Source organism: Pollachius pollachius (genome assembly GCF_949987615.1).
Source record: "Pollachius pollachius genome assembly, chromosome: 1".
NCBI lineage: Eukaryota > Metazoa > Chordata > Actinopteri > Gadiformes > Gadidae > Pollachius > Pollachius pollachius.
The window spans coordinates 44,503,465-44,520,634 of record NC_136934.1 but is presented as its reverse complement, the minus strand read 5'-3'; the positions used below and the strand labels follow the sequence as shown (position 1 = coordinate 44,520,634).

At 42.5% G+C, this 17,170-nt stretch overlaps 1 protein-coding gene across 1 annotated transcript; it reads left to right on the top strand.

Moving 5' to 3' along the window:
• Positions 1-8,414: 8,414 nt before the first annotated feature.
• gapdhs (glyceraldehyde-3-phosphate dehydrogenase, spermatogenic) lies at positions 8,415-14,742 on the top strand. Its single transcript, XM_079748315.1, has 10 exons — positions 8,415-8,469; positions 8,989-9,085; positions 9,621-9,727; positions 9,942-10,032; positions 10,485-10,603; positions 10,706-10,787; positions 11,561-11,712; positions 12,511-12,673; positions 13,096-13,193; positions 14,607-14,742. Exons 1-10 carry the CDS (start codon positions 8,441-8,443, stop codon positions 14,674-14,676), a joined length of 1,008 nt encoding a protein of 335 aa, XP_079604441.1. The 5' UTR covers positions 8,415-8,440; the 3' UTR covers positions 14,677-14,742.
• The last annotated feature ends 2,428 nt before the right edge of the window (positions 14,743-17,170 follow it).

The following is a 17,170-nucleotide window of genomic DNA, read 5'->3' as shown; positions in this document are numbered from 1 at the left end:
GGTGACAAGATACGCTCAGAATGGAATTCCACTATCTTTAATAGTATTTCACAAATCCTTGCGCAGATGAAGTAAGGCTATGTGTAGTTATTAAAGCAGTACAAATTATACATTAATTGACAACTGTGTTTTTAGAAAGCCCCCGACCCCAGATTTTATTTATTATTTATAGTCATGGAAGGATGAAACGAATCAACTATGCCCAAACCATGAACAGCAGAGTGTATCAAAATAATTCACTGGTGTGTGGTTAAGAAAGTGTGTGTGTGTGTGTGTGTGTGTGTGTGTGTGTGTGTGTGTGTGTGCGCGCGCGCGTGTGTGTGTGTGTGTGTGTGTGTGTGTGTGTGTGTGTGAGTTTGTGCCTGCGTGAGTACGTGTGAATGAGTGTGTGATTTAGAGAATGAGTGAGAGATGCAGTGTGTGGGTCTGTGTAGGGGGGGGGGGGGGGGGGCGGGTTCAAACCCCAATGTTCACAGCCCACCGTAGGGGTTCCTTTCACAATATGGCCCTAACCCCATCCTGCTTCTTAAGGACAGATAAAAAATCACTTAAGATCGATTTGGATACAAAGAACAACAACAACAATAATACTTATTGATTCCGGACAACTTACAGGACATAAAGTGATACACCCAATGAATCTAAAGGAACGTATAGAGAAGTGCTCTCTAGGCCTACTTATTCATCTTCAACACCAGCTGACAGACCTGGGGGATCAAGGTAGACTCCTCATAATGAAATACCTGGTGTAAGGGCACTTGATAATAGTGAAGAAGGATATAAAGCAAAGGAGAAAGTCACTCACTTTTCTTACCTCAGCTGGGCCAGGGATTCAAGCCAGCAACCTTTCAGGCTCCCAATGCTCGCCTGATGGTTACCGTCCTATATTACCAGCTCAAATAGCCCAGTATGACAAAGCATGGAACATTCTAGAGGCCCAGCCGACCAAGACACATGCTGCACACTGGCTTCATTCTGATAGGAGAAGAATTTGGTTGGACAGCATCTGACTGACTCTCTCTCTCTCTCTCTCTCTCTCTCTCTCTCTCTCTCTCTCTCTCTCTCTCTCTCTCTCTCTCTCTCTCTCTCCCTCTCTCTCTCTCTCTCTCTCTCTCTCTCATAATTTCTTCTTCTTTCCACTGAATAGGCTCCTATAAGAAAAGGCATAAATATAATTTTCCAGGGGAAAGATTTAAGTCTGGTTAGAGTCTCCTGCTTGAGTCCTTCCTCCGTCAGTTTGCGGTTGACTGATGCTAAGCAGCTCTTGGCATGTATCTAACCCTCGCCATTAGTGCCCCTTTAAACACTTATAATTCACAGCCTAGCAAAATATTATCAGAGAGGGCCAGATTGCTGCTGCCTGAGGGGAACTGAACGCTTTCTATTTTAACGGCTCCACACGCCTGCAGCATGACGAGCAGCCGGGGCCCACAGCATCGGAGGGCCTCTGAATCACTTTCACTGGTTTGAGAGTGTGAGGGAGAAATACTTTATTTTTTTAATCTGAGATAAATTGGATATTTGTGTAATGGAAATTATAAGGCGGGCAATGTTAGCCATGAATCAATTGTTCATTGGATACTTGTGAATAATGATTTCGTTTTTTGGGAGAGTTGCGTTTAAAAAGTAGCTTCTTAAAACAGAAGAAAGCTGCCGTTTTCATTATAAACAAAGTAAATAATAAGATATAATGATATAATGTGTTGAACAATGTTGAGGCTTAACACAGCAGCTTGGTAAAAACATATTTCAGTATGAATATTGCTTAAAGGGGTCCTATTATAGCACCCTTTACTATTTTCAAAGTCAGAGGCAGACTCACACGTGGTGTATAACAATCTATGTGGTGTATAACATAGATTTGCAGAACCCAATGTTTGTTAAATTATAGGAGATTAATTAAGATGCATCACATAAAATTTTATCTTTTACACATTTTATCTTGCAAACCCATTATTTTACACATTCGTCTATGTTTAACTATTCAAGCGGTACATTCTTGTTTCAAAGTTAGTTTCAACCACTGGTGCAAGGTCACCCTCTGTTGGACAATGAAGGAATGACATGACCGTCTTTTAGTACTGCCCATTACTACCTTCTTTCAAGCATGTGTCCCATCCCCTTAATTTCATAGCATTACCACTTTTAAATGGTTAAACGCTTTTAAATTTTCTAAAATCTCAAGAATTTTTAATGTTTCAATACATCAATTTTGTTGTGGTTGGTGTGGTTGGATTATCTGAAGAGATACACTTTGTATGCTTAATATTTTTTGAGGAGGGTTACCAGCAGATGGCGTCATATCCCATTCTATGTGTGCTGTAAAAGCCAATTTATTTGGAAAAGCTAGTCCTTTTTATTTTTTTTTAAAAGTCCCAAATAAGTTTTCATCATATTCACCACTTTAATGTGGCTCAAATTTCCTCTAACTTTCTCTTGTTTGTGACCCAGTCCAAGCTCGATTTGTTAGACTCTTATTTTAAAATAGTAACATAATTCCTGGATTATCAAAACGTCATTACTGTTCGCAGATATTTATTAAGAAGATGGCACTTAATGATTATCATGTTGCACGTACACCCAATGAAAGGAAATAAGGAAGGAAGGAAAAGGAAGGAAAAACACGGCTAATTTTAGCACCTGTGAGGTTAAGAAATAGGTGAAAAAAGAGGGGCAGATGGATCTTCTGGTCTGTAGGGGAGACTGAGAGAGGCTGCCTCCCACCGCTATCAGAGGCATCAGCCTTCACTATGAACTGTACTTACAATTAACTACAATTAATAAACAGATAGCTAATGGTCTAGCCTATTAATGGAATTCATGCTTTCTAATTGAGTGCATGTTAATATGGTCATGTGATCAAGTTAACCACGACCCTAACGCTAAGGTATTAATTCATACAATTTTTAATAGGGCCCTCTAACCCTAACCCTAGCCTTAAACCTATGCTAATCCTATATAATAATGCCTATTAATGGTTATCTAAACCCTTATTGGAATGGTGGAGTGGTGGATGATTAAGGTCAAGCAAAACCAAATAACCTATATCATCGATCATCCACCCCGTCACCCATCCCAGGGGGTTCAAACTAACTTAATGGGGTCACAAACCCAAAAGGAAACACATTTTTGGGGGGATTATACGTCTTATATGATCGTGCCACAATCCATTTCCTCCATTGTGGCACTTTACCTAAAAATAGACCTTAATTTAGAGGAATCAAAAGTCTTATGTTATACCAGTCTCTGCCAACCAGTTTGTGAATGTTATACTCTGCTCTGAACGCAGGTGGCGTTCTTATGTTGACGTTGAAGTGTCTTACCAGGGTGTGCTTTATGAATTCCCAACGATGGGACACCAGCGTTGGGATGTGTGTGGGCGCGTGGAGCTCCTTCTGGGCAGAAGCTGAAGGTTCACTAACACTTTAATGTTCCTTCATTTCATTTCTTGAGGGAAATACAACATTCTGATCAGTATAACTGAATGATTAATGATTTAACCCTTTAATGCATCAGGCAGTCACTGGTGTGGTGCATTTAGAAGACCACTTGGAGTTTAAGGAAAAGAAGGAAGTAGGAAATATCCATGTATTCCGATTTAATTCTCCTCTGTTATAATAGGAATAATACAATGTTGTATTATATAATACAATGTTATAAAAGGAATAGTACAATATGCTCATTGTATAAGGATATCGGTAACCCTAGCCCTAACCCTAACCTATACAAACTAGGTTAAAGTCTCGATGAAGCCTAGTGCTTTAGTTTGTTAAACTACAAATGGTATGATAAATCCCATGTAAGATCGCATAATCTATATAGACATCTAGGTTTGCTACTTCTTATATAAGTATTTGATAGGCCTTTGCCATCATGTAGGATCCTTTGACCTTCAGTTTCCCATGCATCATTACAGCCATCTATATTCCATTTAAATAGGACCAATGACTTGCTCTTTTATTGAATACCCCTGCATGTTGAGCTTACTACACACCCGTCCATCTCATTATTTTGTTTGTACTTTGCATCCACAAGGACACTGGTTCTGACATTTTAGGCAACATGTTAGCAATAGCGACGCATTAGCTTGCTAGCACCGAATGCTGAATCATTCTGCCTCCCCTCCATTTAGCACCCGGCAGCCTCCTTCGGCCTGTCGTTACCATGGCAGCCATGTGGGTGACCGTGAGCAAGCCCTCGTCGCGAATGGATCCGCGGGAAAGCGGATGATATGACGTCACTTTACCAAGTAACGGGGATTGGGGGTCACGTGTCCTCTATAAAAAGGATAGGGGGCGGTCCTATCCGAGCAGACACTCACGAGCATCATCTACTGTACGGTAAGCACAAAGCGGTCGCTGTCGCTCTTTAAACTAATCTTGTAGCGCCACTTTAAACCGTGCATTGTAACGAGCCGAAATGCCTGCATTGGTTTAAGAACGTTCCTGTTCAAATTAAATAATGTATGGTTGGTTTGAAGTATGGACATAGAGAAGGCCTGCAGCAGCTCTAATATGCTTTTTTTAATTATTAGAACTAGATTTTAGCCTAGCAGGGAGGAGGCGAAGACGTGGGGAGGATGTGACCGCTGCACCTGATTTATCCAGCGGCCTCAGAGTAGGCCTATCTCTCGTTGCGTTATGCATCGTGTGGGTAAACTCGGTGTTGTACCATTGGTAGGCCTTTATTGCACTGATGATGAAACAAATCACAATATCGGTGTGCGGTCTAAATGGATTCAGGCGAACTTATTCATTCGCAGTTATATTGTCCAACGTTGTTCTTGCGTTCGAGGATTAACTAGAGTAAACTGCATTACATAGTTAAACGTTTAACTCATTCTGTAAATAGGCCTACTTCTGAATGATATTTAAAAATTCGGAGAATATTTTGTTAATAGGCCTACATAAATATGTGTCGCATGAATGAGCATGGCACATCCTTTTTGACTAAACGATCAGCTGGCATAGCCTGCGCAGGGCCTTTCTGCGTATGGATGCTCAATTGCAGGAGTCGAGCATCTCTGCTTCTGCATGAGGAGACGGGATGTGGGCTACGTGCCTCTCCTCCTATAGGCCCAACGCACCAACGCATCCTCGTTGCGTCATCGTTTATCTGAAAGGTGTATTGCAAAGAAAGCTAACTTTAGAAGAGGGCAATCGATGCGAACGGCCAATTGATGGGTTTAATGAAAACGACACCGATCGATAGCCTTATGTTTGACTATATATTTTTTTATCTTTAGAAGTCGTAGCATCGTAATTTCTCCGTGATTTTGCTGAAGGGCATCCGTGGGGCCTAGACTAGCTTCGCGTGATGGAGCCGCAGTTTATAACCAAATGCATAGCAGTTATAGTGATGAAACACACCCTCAACAATTTTTTTAAAAAATGGATATATTCTACGTCAAATTAATTATTCAGAGCAATGCGGTGCACTTATGAACTGGACCTCCTGTTGGATTTGTGGATGTAGGCCTGTGGTGCAGTCGTAACTGGCCACGGATCATTCTATCCATCTCAAGGTCAAAACAGCCCTAGAGGATCTTGGCACATCACATCCTGGCCTTATTTGTTATTTCAAATCATTTCATTTATTGTCCAAAATTTCCCTCAATAATTGTTGACCTCCATCCATGAATCGATTTTGAGTATTTGTTGCAGGCCCACATATCATCTTGGGCACTAGTAGGCCTAACTTAGCACAGTGATCTGGATGTGTAGGCCATCTGCACATCACCCTGGAGGGCTGACGCATGAAGCACTGCAGTATGATAAGGCGCATCTAGTACGGGTGTGAGTCTTTGCATGGGTGCGTGTGTGTGTTATATATATAGCACACCCTATAGTTATAGCCTATAGGGACCATTATCTAGCTCCAAACCCTTTCCTAGGAGAAAGAGAGTTGTGAGTCTGTCAACAAATGCATATATTCAGAATATCTTCTACTTTTTCATAGCTTGATATTAAAGATACTGTACAATGAACAATATTAAATTCTTTAGATGCTTAGTGGACATCAACTGCCAGTCACTTCCAACACAGATTCTGCTTTAACGCCATTTTTTCACCCAGGCCACAATGCAGTGTGCCAAAGTGGGTCACAGCTCAGCACAGTGGCAGCCCTTAGGTCTGTTAGTGAGTCCCATGCTAAAGGAAAACGCTTGCATGTCGTTTTTCTGACGGCCTTCAGCTGGACTGCAGTAGGTGGCGGCAGAATGACCGTGCTAATTAATACGGGGTGAATGTTTAGTTCTGATGAAAAGCCATCCATGTTATGAATTTAAGAGGTCCTGGTTGACATTTGATTCATTAAAAAGAGTTCTGGTCATTGACTAGTGCAAGGCAGACATTTGTGGCTCACCTTCAATGGGCAAAATATGGATTGTTAACACTGCTGGAGGCAAAACTAGTATTAGGGGCACCCTGGTCCTGCATAAAACAATGTTTGACCTCCATTCTTGTTTAAAGCTCATTTTGCCACTCAGAGAGACGGCGAGAGGCTATTAGTGTTTAATGAGAGTAAAATATCCTAAATGTAAGGGGCATGTGGTTGAGGAGATGAAGTGTAGTGTCCATTATGTGTTGCTGTTATATTGATACGGAAAGAGGGAAAAAGTATGGTCAGTGAGAATTGACCAGTGGAAACACAGGGGGGGGGGGGGGGGGGGGGGGTCTATTGAGTTAATGAAGACAGAGCCAAAGGCAGGGCACATTGCTAGTACTGAAAACAGCATGCAAATGTCTAAACAGAATTCTACATTTCTATGTCGACAATAATAAAAAAGACTGTCTAAGAAAAGACAGGGAAATGGGGTTACTAAAACATGCACTGTTAAGGGCTAACTATATGCAAACAAATTAATTAATTAAATGTTGAGTGATTAGAAGATTAAATGGAAAAAATACCATAAAAGAAAATGCTTTTTTCTTAATATAATATTAACTATGGTAACTCAAGAACCAGTGAGCTTTGTTCGACATATATTGTTTGACATATATTGGTCAACTAACAATGTTGTCAAATTTTTGACCATGTTGTGAATGGTTTAAACTCTAATTAGGCCTCCCATCGCTTTGAGAACAAGTTCTATTTAAAGAGTTCCCATGATGCTCTGCAGCAGATGAACGGACTAGCCTACCTGCTCCCTGCAGAGACGCAAAGACACGTAGAAGATTAAAAGATTATCATATCCGAAAGTAGCAGCCAGCAAGTTCCAAGGGCATTCTAGACTATCCTCTGTACTGTATCTGCATATCTGTCATGCTCACAAACACAAACAATATCTACTGCCAAGACAGAGGGTAACGTAGACTTAGTGCCTTCAATTTGAGTTAACTAGTACAATCTAAACCCTTAAGGCCATTTAAAGAGTCTTCCAAATATTTTCAAAATTGTACATGAGATTATGAGTGTATTGTTGTATTGTATAGTATTAATATCAAATCATTTTCGGCAATTATTATATTAAACACGCAACTATTCAAGTATCTAAAAAAATATCTGATCATTTCAAATAAAATGATCTTCACCCTTACCTGTTTGGTGGTATAATGTGTCTGTTGAGATTCGGTTTCATCAACTGCTTGGGTAACACAGCTTCAGTCACACTGGGTTTATATATAATATAATAGCAATGGTGATCAATATAATATCTACTGGATGGCATTTCTCCCTATCACCTATCACAGCCAGCAAACAAGTGCAATATAACTCAACTCCCAACGACAAACATATATACATATACATATCTGTAACCAGAAGGGTGAGGATAAATGTGGGAGAATACATGTGAATCGACTAGCAAAGGTCACGAGGATGCAAGTGGGCACAAAGACTCCTTTAGGAGGGGAACGAGGGGGGGATACAGTTGGCTGGAGGGCCGGCATCCTTCTGTGCCGTTCCAAGAGCCATTGTCTGGCTCTTATGTAACACCCCATAATAGTCTCCCCCTGCATTCTCTCTGTGTGCTGCAAGTGTTCCCGCATGGACATTCAAGGGAGCTAATTAAATCAGTAGGCCGGAGGGCTAGCTGGGAGAAGGATAGTAAAAGACTTGTTCAAAGTGGACACGAAAAGAAGATTAACCCTTGATTAGAAATGGCTGTACCGTTATACCTATCCAGGGGTTAATCCATTTCTCTTTAAATGGTTTTATTGTGGTCACAGCGTAGCTACAACTAAAGCCATTGGAGGCTGCTAAGGGAAAACGTACATAGTGCAGGTTTTATATTTAATCATTTCAATAAATATTTTTCGGAAATACAGTGTTTTGCTAAAAACTAATTGAAAAATACTGTATTATCTATTTCAGGGAGGTTGGACAACCCATACTGAGTTCGTATTCGTACCAATGTTACAGGACCGGTAACGCACCTCTAACGTAACCTAACCATCTTTTGTGTTTCAGAGAACTCAGTACCCATCAGCAACCAGCAAACATGCCAGAACTCGCTGTAGGAATCAATGGGTGAGTCTCAAAACAACATCCTCAACAGGTTGCCTTTAGAGCCAACTTAAGTGAAATAATTGGTTGATTTAGTTGTACTCACAATATGTTAGATTGAAACATTCGTACTCTTAGGGATACCATCAGGGGGTGAGTTTATTTTTAACCCTGGAGTGATCTCCCATGATGTGTGGTTTGTTTGGGTATTAGTGAACACCACAAGCAAATCTCTGGTGTTGGCGAAAATAAGCGAACCGGTGTCCACCTAAAGACGGTGCTCAAGGTCCACTACATCATTACTTTACACAGCTACAGCAATGGTGACTTTGATGGTTGGCCAGCAGTTGAGAACAGCCCAAGAACACGATACTTATACATGGCAAAACTATAAGATATAGTATAGGGTAAACCCTAACCCTAAGAGGTGGTCATAGAGATTTATAAATGATGATGGAGGAAATGGAGAAAACCTAACCCTAAGAGGTGACCAGACAGAAATGTGGCTACGCTGTGACGCTTTGATCCTGTGTGTCCCTGTAGCTTCGGTCGCATCGGCCGTCTGGTCCTGAGGGCCTGCCTCCAGAAGGGCATCCAGGTCGTGGCCATCAACGACCCCTTCATCGACGTGGAGTACATGGTGGGTACACACGCTAGTACAGCTCCATGGAGTCTGGAAATCCACTGTATTAACACCAAACAAGTGTAAATAGAACATGATTTAGATCAACAACCAGACTCGATTAAAAATAAAAGGCATCTGAAACACGAAATGTACGCAAACAAAAACGACGCAATTAGTGATTACAATAATAGGTAACAATTCTTCAGTTCTACAATAAGGGTACATTAATTAACCATTTATTAACATTAGTTAATAGTTATAAGCATTAACTAACAGTTCATTAACAGTTAACTTATGTGGCTAGTAATTTACTAATGGTGTTCATGTTAACTATGGTATTAATTTATAGATTATTTAACAAGGTTAGGGTTACACTAACTCTACCCCTTACCTTAGTCCAAACCCCTATGCTAATGTTATAAACTAATGCCTACTACAGCATAAACTATTGTTTAATAATGGTTGAATGAATATACCATTATTGTAAAGTTTTACAGAAAATCATAAAGTGATCAAAGTTTTTAAATGAGTTGTAATGTGGCCGTTCCAGGTCTACATGTTTAAGTATGACTCCACCCACGGCCGCTACAACGGAGAGGTCTCATACGAGGATGGCAAGCTCATTGTTGACGGGAAGTCCATCTCTGTCTTCCAGTGGTGAGTAGAAAGGGTTGGGCTTCATGTCTATCTTATTGAAATATGTAGTTATCGCCACTGTCGCGGGCGAAGCCACGGTTAATATTTTATAAAATAGGAAACATTACAATACTACCATACTACCCTACAGTTCTTGCAGAGGGCTTTTGGATGATTTTGGGATGATTTGAGATGATTTGTGAGCACATTGTTCATCCCGTGTCTCTCTGGTCAGTATGAAGCCAGCAGAGATCCCATGGGGTGACTCTGGAGCACTGTACGTGGTGGAGTCCACTGGAGTCTTCCTGAGTGTTGACAAGGCAACTGTACGTACCCTCCCCACTCACACACACACACACACACGTACACGCATTTGCTCACGCACACACACACACATGCACATGCAAAAACACAAATTTATCAATGTACGTAATCATTCTTTCCCATTTTCAGCATCAGTAAAAGTTTGAGTATACAATATATACAGTTCTGTTTCCTGCCTGCCCTGAACATAATATGCCCAACCTTAAAAGCATTGTCTTTGAAAATAAGGCAGATTTTTGCATTTGTCTCAAAATAAAAAAATAAAATTAAACAATTCAATGGTTCACAATTTTGGGCTTTATTGCAACTAATACGTGTGGACAAAGAAATACTTAGTTGTACCAAAGTTAGAAGTTACCTTTTACAAGTTGACTGCTATTCGTATTCATAATTATGAGCCTGATCTCTCTCCATAGCCTTAAACTTGTCCTGTGTGTGCCCCCCGTTCCCCCAGGCTCATGTCCAGGGTGGGGCTAAGCGCGTGGTGGTCTCTGCTCCATCCCCTGACGCCCCCATGTTCGTCATGGGTGTCAACGAGGATAAATACGACCCCTCCTCCATGACCATCGTCAGGTAACCAACCTAACGTCCTGCACTCACACACACACAGACACACACACCTAGGCTTGGTGGTCGTGATGTTTCAGAGGTCTGTTGAATTCTGTCTGTCTGCAGTAACGCCTCGTGCACCACCAACTGCCTGGCGCCACTGGCTAAAGTCATCAATGACAACTTCGGCATTGACGAGGCTCTAATGGTGAGTGGCATATATGGTGTATATTACTTTCCATCGTGTCACTGTCAAAGCCCACTACCAGTAAAATGGGTATTTGTTTATAATTGCACTCACTAGTATAAAGTAGTATCATAGATGGCCCTGTTTTTTTATTAATTTTACATTAAAACAAGCAACAATATCGTCCCTTCCATAGATTAGAACTGACATGTCTGACGTTACAAACCCGAAAGCTTGTTAAGATTTGCATTTCGCATTGTTGGATCAAATTGAGGAAGAGGTCTATAACATTACAAGAAGATGGATGTTAATCATCCAGAAAAAGCTTGAGAGTCCAAACCTCAATCCCTCCCAGCGAGCGATAACTTCCAACGCAAACGCAAAACGCCCACACGAGCCCCATTGTGGTGCAGCACCTGACAACGTGCTGTCAGCCTTCAGCCTGACACTAGGTTTGCTCCCCAACCGGGCCTGGCTCCCACGTTCAAGTTCAAGGGATTATATTGGTCAAATGCACAACATAAAAGGCAAGCAGTCATAGCTGGCAAGGACATGTTTTGTGTCCAAAGCTCTCCTGAACAATGCAAAAAAATAAAACATTTAGAAATAGCATAAGATAAGAGTAAAGCGAGTTACAAGGAACAAAATAGTTTCAATGAAATATATGTGCAGTATATATAAATATATCAATATGTATGTACAGTATATATACATAACAATAACAATAAGGTGTCTCAGTCAGTGTCTGTAGTGCAGTGGCATACAGCAGTGTCCTGTGTGTGTTCCTCGTGCAGACCACAGTGCACGCCTACACCGCCACCCAGAAGACCGTGGACGGGCCCAGCAGCAAGGCCTGGCGCGACGGGCGCACCGCCGCCCAGAACATCATCCCAGCCTCCACCGGCGCCGCCAAGGCAGTGGGCAAGGTCATCCCCGAACTCAACGGGTCAGTGACGAGGACGCACACACATTAAAGTACACACACATTAAAGTAGCCTGCCGTGGGGCTGCTCGATTATGGGAATAATCAGAATCCCGATTACTTGGTCAATATTGAGATCACGATTATTCAAACGCTTATTTTGAGTTTGAAAACATGATGTATTTATTCAGCCAGTCTCTCCCCAAAAAAACTTTGTAACTGAGAACTTTGAATTTCGCCTTAAAGAAATACACAAAAAGGTCTAAAAGAAAATGTTCCAATCTAAAATGATATACAGATATGTATCCAGCTGTTCTTGCACTTTCTATAAAACATAAAAAAAGAAAAAAATAATAATAAAAAAGAAAAATTGAAAAACGTGATTATGTTATCGTTTGACGCTAAAATCGAAATCGCGATCAAAATTCGATGAATGGCCCAGCCCTAGCCTGCCATGGGGGCAGGCTACTGCCGGTGGCTCACCGGATAGAGGGCGTACCATTAAAGCTCAGTGCTGATCGCAGCGACCCGGGTTCGATTCCTGCCTGTGGTCCTTTGCTGCATGTCCTCCCCCTCTATCTCCCGTACCTTCCTGTCTATCTCCCTCTATAATAAAGCATACAAATGTATCTTTAAAGTAGCCTGCCGTGTGGGACCCTCGGAGTTAGGAGAGGCAGGGCGGGGGCGAACATCTTACCTATCAAACCGGTGGTATTGTCTCGATATCCATTTTGGGGACCTGTTGGCCAGCAGCCTTTTGAGAAGGACCTCCACACACTAGTCTTTGGTCCCCTCTTACCCGTGTTACTGGCGTCGTTCCAGGAAGCTGACCGGCATGGCGTTCAGGGTGCCAGTGGCTGATGTGTCCGTGGTGGATCTGACGTGCCGTCTGACCCGTCCCGCGACCTACAGCCAGATCAAGGAGGCCGTGAAGAAGGCCGCAGACGGGCCCCTGAAGGGCGTGCTGGGCTACACCGAAGACCAGGTACCCCCCGAGGAAACAAGCCGTTTGAGTCATACTGTGTTGTGATGCCAATTACATCTTCATAATGGTGATATTGCATAATACATTGGAATTTGGGATTTAAGACATACACATTTCCTACATCAAGATGACACAGATACAGCTAACTCACTATTATACATTTTGGTTACAAAAGATCATTAGAATACTGTAATACAATTTACAGGTTTATGGTTAGGGGATTAGGCATGAAAATAATTACTGTATCCATCCCTTCAGTAAATACTCTCCACACATAACAGTCTTCATACGTAACCCCATACCTGGGGCCAGGTACAATAGCACTACATAAGAGGTCAGGTCGGTGTCTGTGTCCCTCTGTATTATGTTCAACTCTTTCAGTCCAGGTGAGTGGCTCATGGAGTTTTTGGTTCATGTTCTAGGTTGTGTCCTCTGACTTCATTGGTGACACCCACTCCTCCATCTTTGATGCTGGGGCAGGGATCTCTCTGAACGACAACTTTGTCAAGCTTATTTCCTGGTAAGTTCTTTAATTCGGTTTCTCTCTGGAGCACATGAATCTGCTGTCGTTGTGTTTCTGTACATCCCTCAGCAGCATAACATTTCTTTACAATAAGAACAATGCAAAGCATACCCCGTCTGCAAACACATAAAGATTTGCTGGATATGCTGCTCATAAATTAGGCTATAAACGCATCATAAATGATAAATTATTCCAAAGCCGTCAAAATGAATATTGAAATAGAGAATATCATGTTTCAATCCATTGTTGATAGTCTTTTGAAAGACCATCAGTGTTTCCCATACATAGACCAATGTGTGGCGCAGCGCCACAGAATGAACACCGAGTGCCACAAATTGATTCTGCTTTTTCTTTTTGCGATTTTGAACTATAAATATCGTTCCGTTCATTAATCTCCGCATAGCACTCTTTCTCCCCGTCATTCTCGTTCACACACGCACACAGAGACAAGCGCGCATACATGCCAATGGTGCGCGGGGACACTACCACTTATTGGATAAACCCGCGTATCACTGATACATGCACACGCACTGACAGCGGATTCGCCACGCGCCTCCTCTCAACGCGTCTACAAAGGAAAACCCGAAGCAGCGGGATATTTGCGATTAATGTGAAATGCGGTTATAGTTTATATATATTACGGTGTTAGACCCCCAGCCGGTTGTGCCGGCGATTTGAATTCGCTCTGCAGCAGGGACTGGAGAACAGGAAGTGGGCCGGTCCACTTTGAAATGTATTTCGTGTTGTGATTGCTCGATTAGGCGAAGGCGCAAACGCTAAAACGCGTGTACACTTATGTACAGTGTGGTTACATGCTATATTTTGATATTTAATGTTACACCTGTTGCGTTCTTGAAGAAAGTAGTCTAATCCGGATCGCTTTTAACTCACTTTATTTGTTAAAGTATTTCGGTATGGTAACTATGAAGCAAAAGGAGGGGAATTGTATGGACACGCGTGTGAGCGACAAACAGCAGGCCTCTGTACCTAACTCCCTAGTATGGACTGCCGGATGTTTCTGATCTCGTTGGCTTCAGGCCCTGCTTTAATACCGAGTAGGCGTGGCCTATATGACGTATTGGTTTCACCCTCCTCACCTGTCTAAAGGTGCTGCCCTCTATGGCTGGAATAGTTATTGCAGCTTAAAATGTCGGGTCCTGCTTCCTAGTGGCTATGTGTGGTAATTACGGCCTATGTGTTCGATCCTACTTCCTAGGGGCTATGTGTGGTAATTACGGCCTATGTGTTCGATCCTACTTCCTAGTGGCTATGTATGGTAATTACGGCCTATGTGTTCGATCCTACTTCCTAGTGGCTATGTGTGGGTAGCTTTATGTGTTTAAAATACGTAACACACCATTATACTACTGTCCTCCGTCATCCGTCCTTTCCGCATTGCTCTGTCTCCAGGTACGACAATGAGTTTGGCTACAGCCACCGCGTGGCTGACCTGCTGCTGTACATGCACTCCAAGGAATAGACCCTCCCAGCAGCCAAGGAAGGCAGCCATGGACCGGCCCGTGTAACACCCACCCCCCTCCCCAACCACACACACACATCGACCCATTGACCAGCCTCAGAGCACCGCTGCTGGAGTAGGGGGCCGCCGAAGCGCGATCCGAGGGGGTTGACACCGTCACTCTGTCGTCAAATGTTTAGTTTCTGTTTTCTTTGCTGATTAGGTGGTGAGTCGGTGGAAGTGTTTCTTGTGTCCGTGTGCCTCTCCGAGTCCAGCTGTCTCTCTTTAAGTGTTTAAGTTGTTGTGGCAGATTAACATCCAAACTACTGTATCCATCCATGTCCCCTATCGATGTGCACTGACGGCTGGGTGGAAGGAGGAGACAGATGTGCTACGGAGCTACTGTAATGTTGCTGAGTAACGAGAATGAAAAAATAAAAATTGTGAAACACTGAACTTCTTCTTTTATACGGGCTGTAGCAGGGACATTTTCAGAGCTACTATTTCAGTGTGAATTTGGACATCTATCAGTGTGTCAAATGTTGTGTGAAAATATCTAATATCTCCTGCGTCGTACAAGATAATTAATATTTTTCTCCATGCTAATTTCTGACCAATCACAGATGCCTGAAATGCAACATTTGGAGGGAGGGAGGGGAGGTTGTTTTGGTTGTTTAGCTTCCCTCTCCCTCCGAAGCAAACATCCCAGCATTAACAGACTGTATGTGCCAGTGTCACATCCCAGCATTAACATAGACTATGTGCCAGTGTCACATCCCAGCATTAACATAGACTGTATGTGCCAGTGTCACATCCCAGCATTAACATAGACTGTATGTGCCAGTGTCACATCCCAGCATTATCAAACACTAATTAAAGTGTTGAATCCTAGCATTGACATACACTGTATAGAGCAGTGTCACTAAATTCCTGGACACCTAGACTTAAAAGTATAAGCTATAGCCTCAAACTAACAGCAAACTGGGTTGCATGGTCAATTTAATACAAAGCAAAAAAATCACAATTAAGGTACACAAACAGTAAATATGACAATTTGTGTCTTTAAATCTAGGTCTGCTTATTACTTTTACAAAGGCATCACTATGTGGACACAGTCCACATAGTGGATCCAAAACCTCTGCGTAATAACAAACATGTTTGAGATATCGTTTGTGTAGAGAACCAACGAGGTACATTACATACTGCCAAAAACAGAATATTTCTTTTTTATTCAGCACGCAGTAAATACCCTTTTAAGGATTTAAATTCTGCTACTTGCTTGTAGCCTCATTCGCCTTGTGCGAGCAGACTGGAAACAAATCATATTTGAATTTCAATGATTTTAATAATTCATTCTCTGTACAAAACACTTCATTTGTTTACTTTGTCTTTTCCCACTTCACTTGGTTTGCTCTCTGTAGAAGTATTGCAGTGGACAATCAACACCAGGTGGAGTTAGCTTCAGATGGTTGCCTCTGTTGCTGCAGTGCCCCCCCTGTCGCCCGCTGGGGTCCACAGACATGAGGCATCCGTGGCCTACTGCTTAAGGAGTTGGACCCCCAATCAGAGGGTGGCCGGTTCGAGTCCAGACCGGTACACAAAAAATGTGGAGGGGGGAGTAGTTGTGCAGCACCCTCCTACGTCCTCATCCACAGATGTGGTGTCCTCCAGCAAAGCCACCTGAAACCCCCACCTACTCCCTGGGCGCTGCACTGCGACCTCGCACTGCGAGTGCTGGACCATAAGTTCAGACATGAGCACCCCAAAGCCACTAGTGTGCCAAGAGGGAAAAAGTCATGATGATGAGATTCCCAGCCCTCTGGGAAAGGGCTGGTGCTGGATTGTGGTTTCTTCGCTGCTGCCGGTAGCCCAGTGCTTCCTAAGACATCCCTTCTGTGGTCTGGTTGGGAGAGGCATCACATTGTGCGCCATTCTAGCAATGTCAGTACCACACGCCCCCTTGGTGGCTTTAACTGGGCCTCTCCAAAGCCAGGACACAGGGTGATGATATTGAAAACTGGTTTAGTGTAGATTGATGGATAATGTAAAGCAGGTGATCCTTGCTGTCATGTCTGAGTCCTCTTAAATGTGTGTCCCGGCTGGTTTAACCTGTGTTCATGTTTTTCCAATGCCCCATATGTGTGCAGCCTCACCCAGCCACAGAGTCTAATCAGTCTGGCTTCGGCCAAGTGAGGTTACTTAAACCAGCCATCCACGAGACATACACTAAATCTTTACAAATAAGGCATCTCATTTGCATCAAGTGTGTGTGTGTGTGTTATATTCTCGGACAAATGCATAACAACTAGCAACAACTATAACCTTTGCTTGAACAAACCTAAGGAAAACATATGAGCCATAATTTATGTTGTGAACCACCAAATGTAACATTACGCAATGGGACATTACATACAAATTTGAATGCAGATTTCTGTAGAATAGGATAGAAGGCGTTTAATGAACATTTAAATGTTGTTTCATGCTTTAATTTAGTTTTTGAGTGTGCTGTAAATAG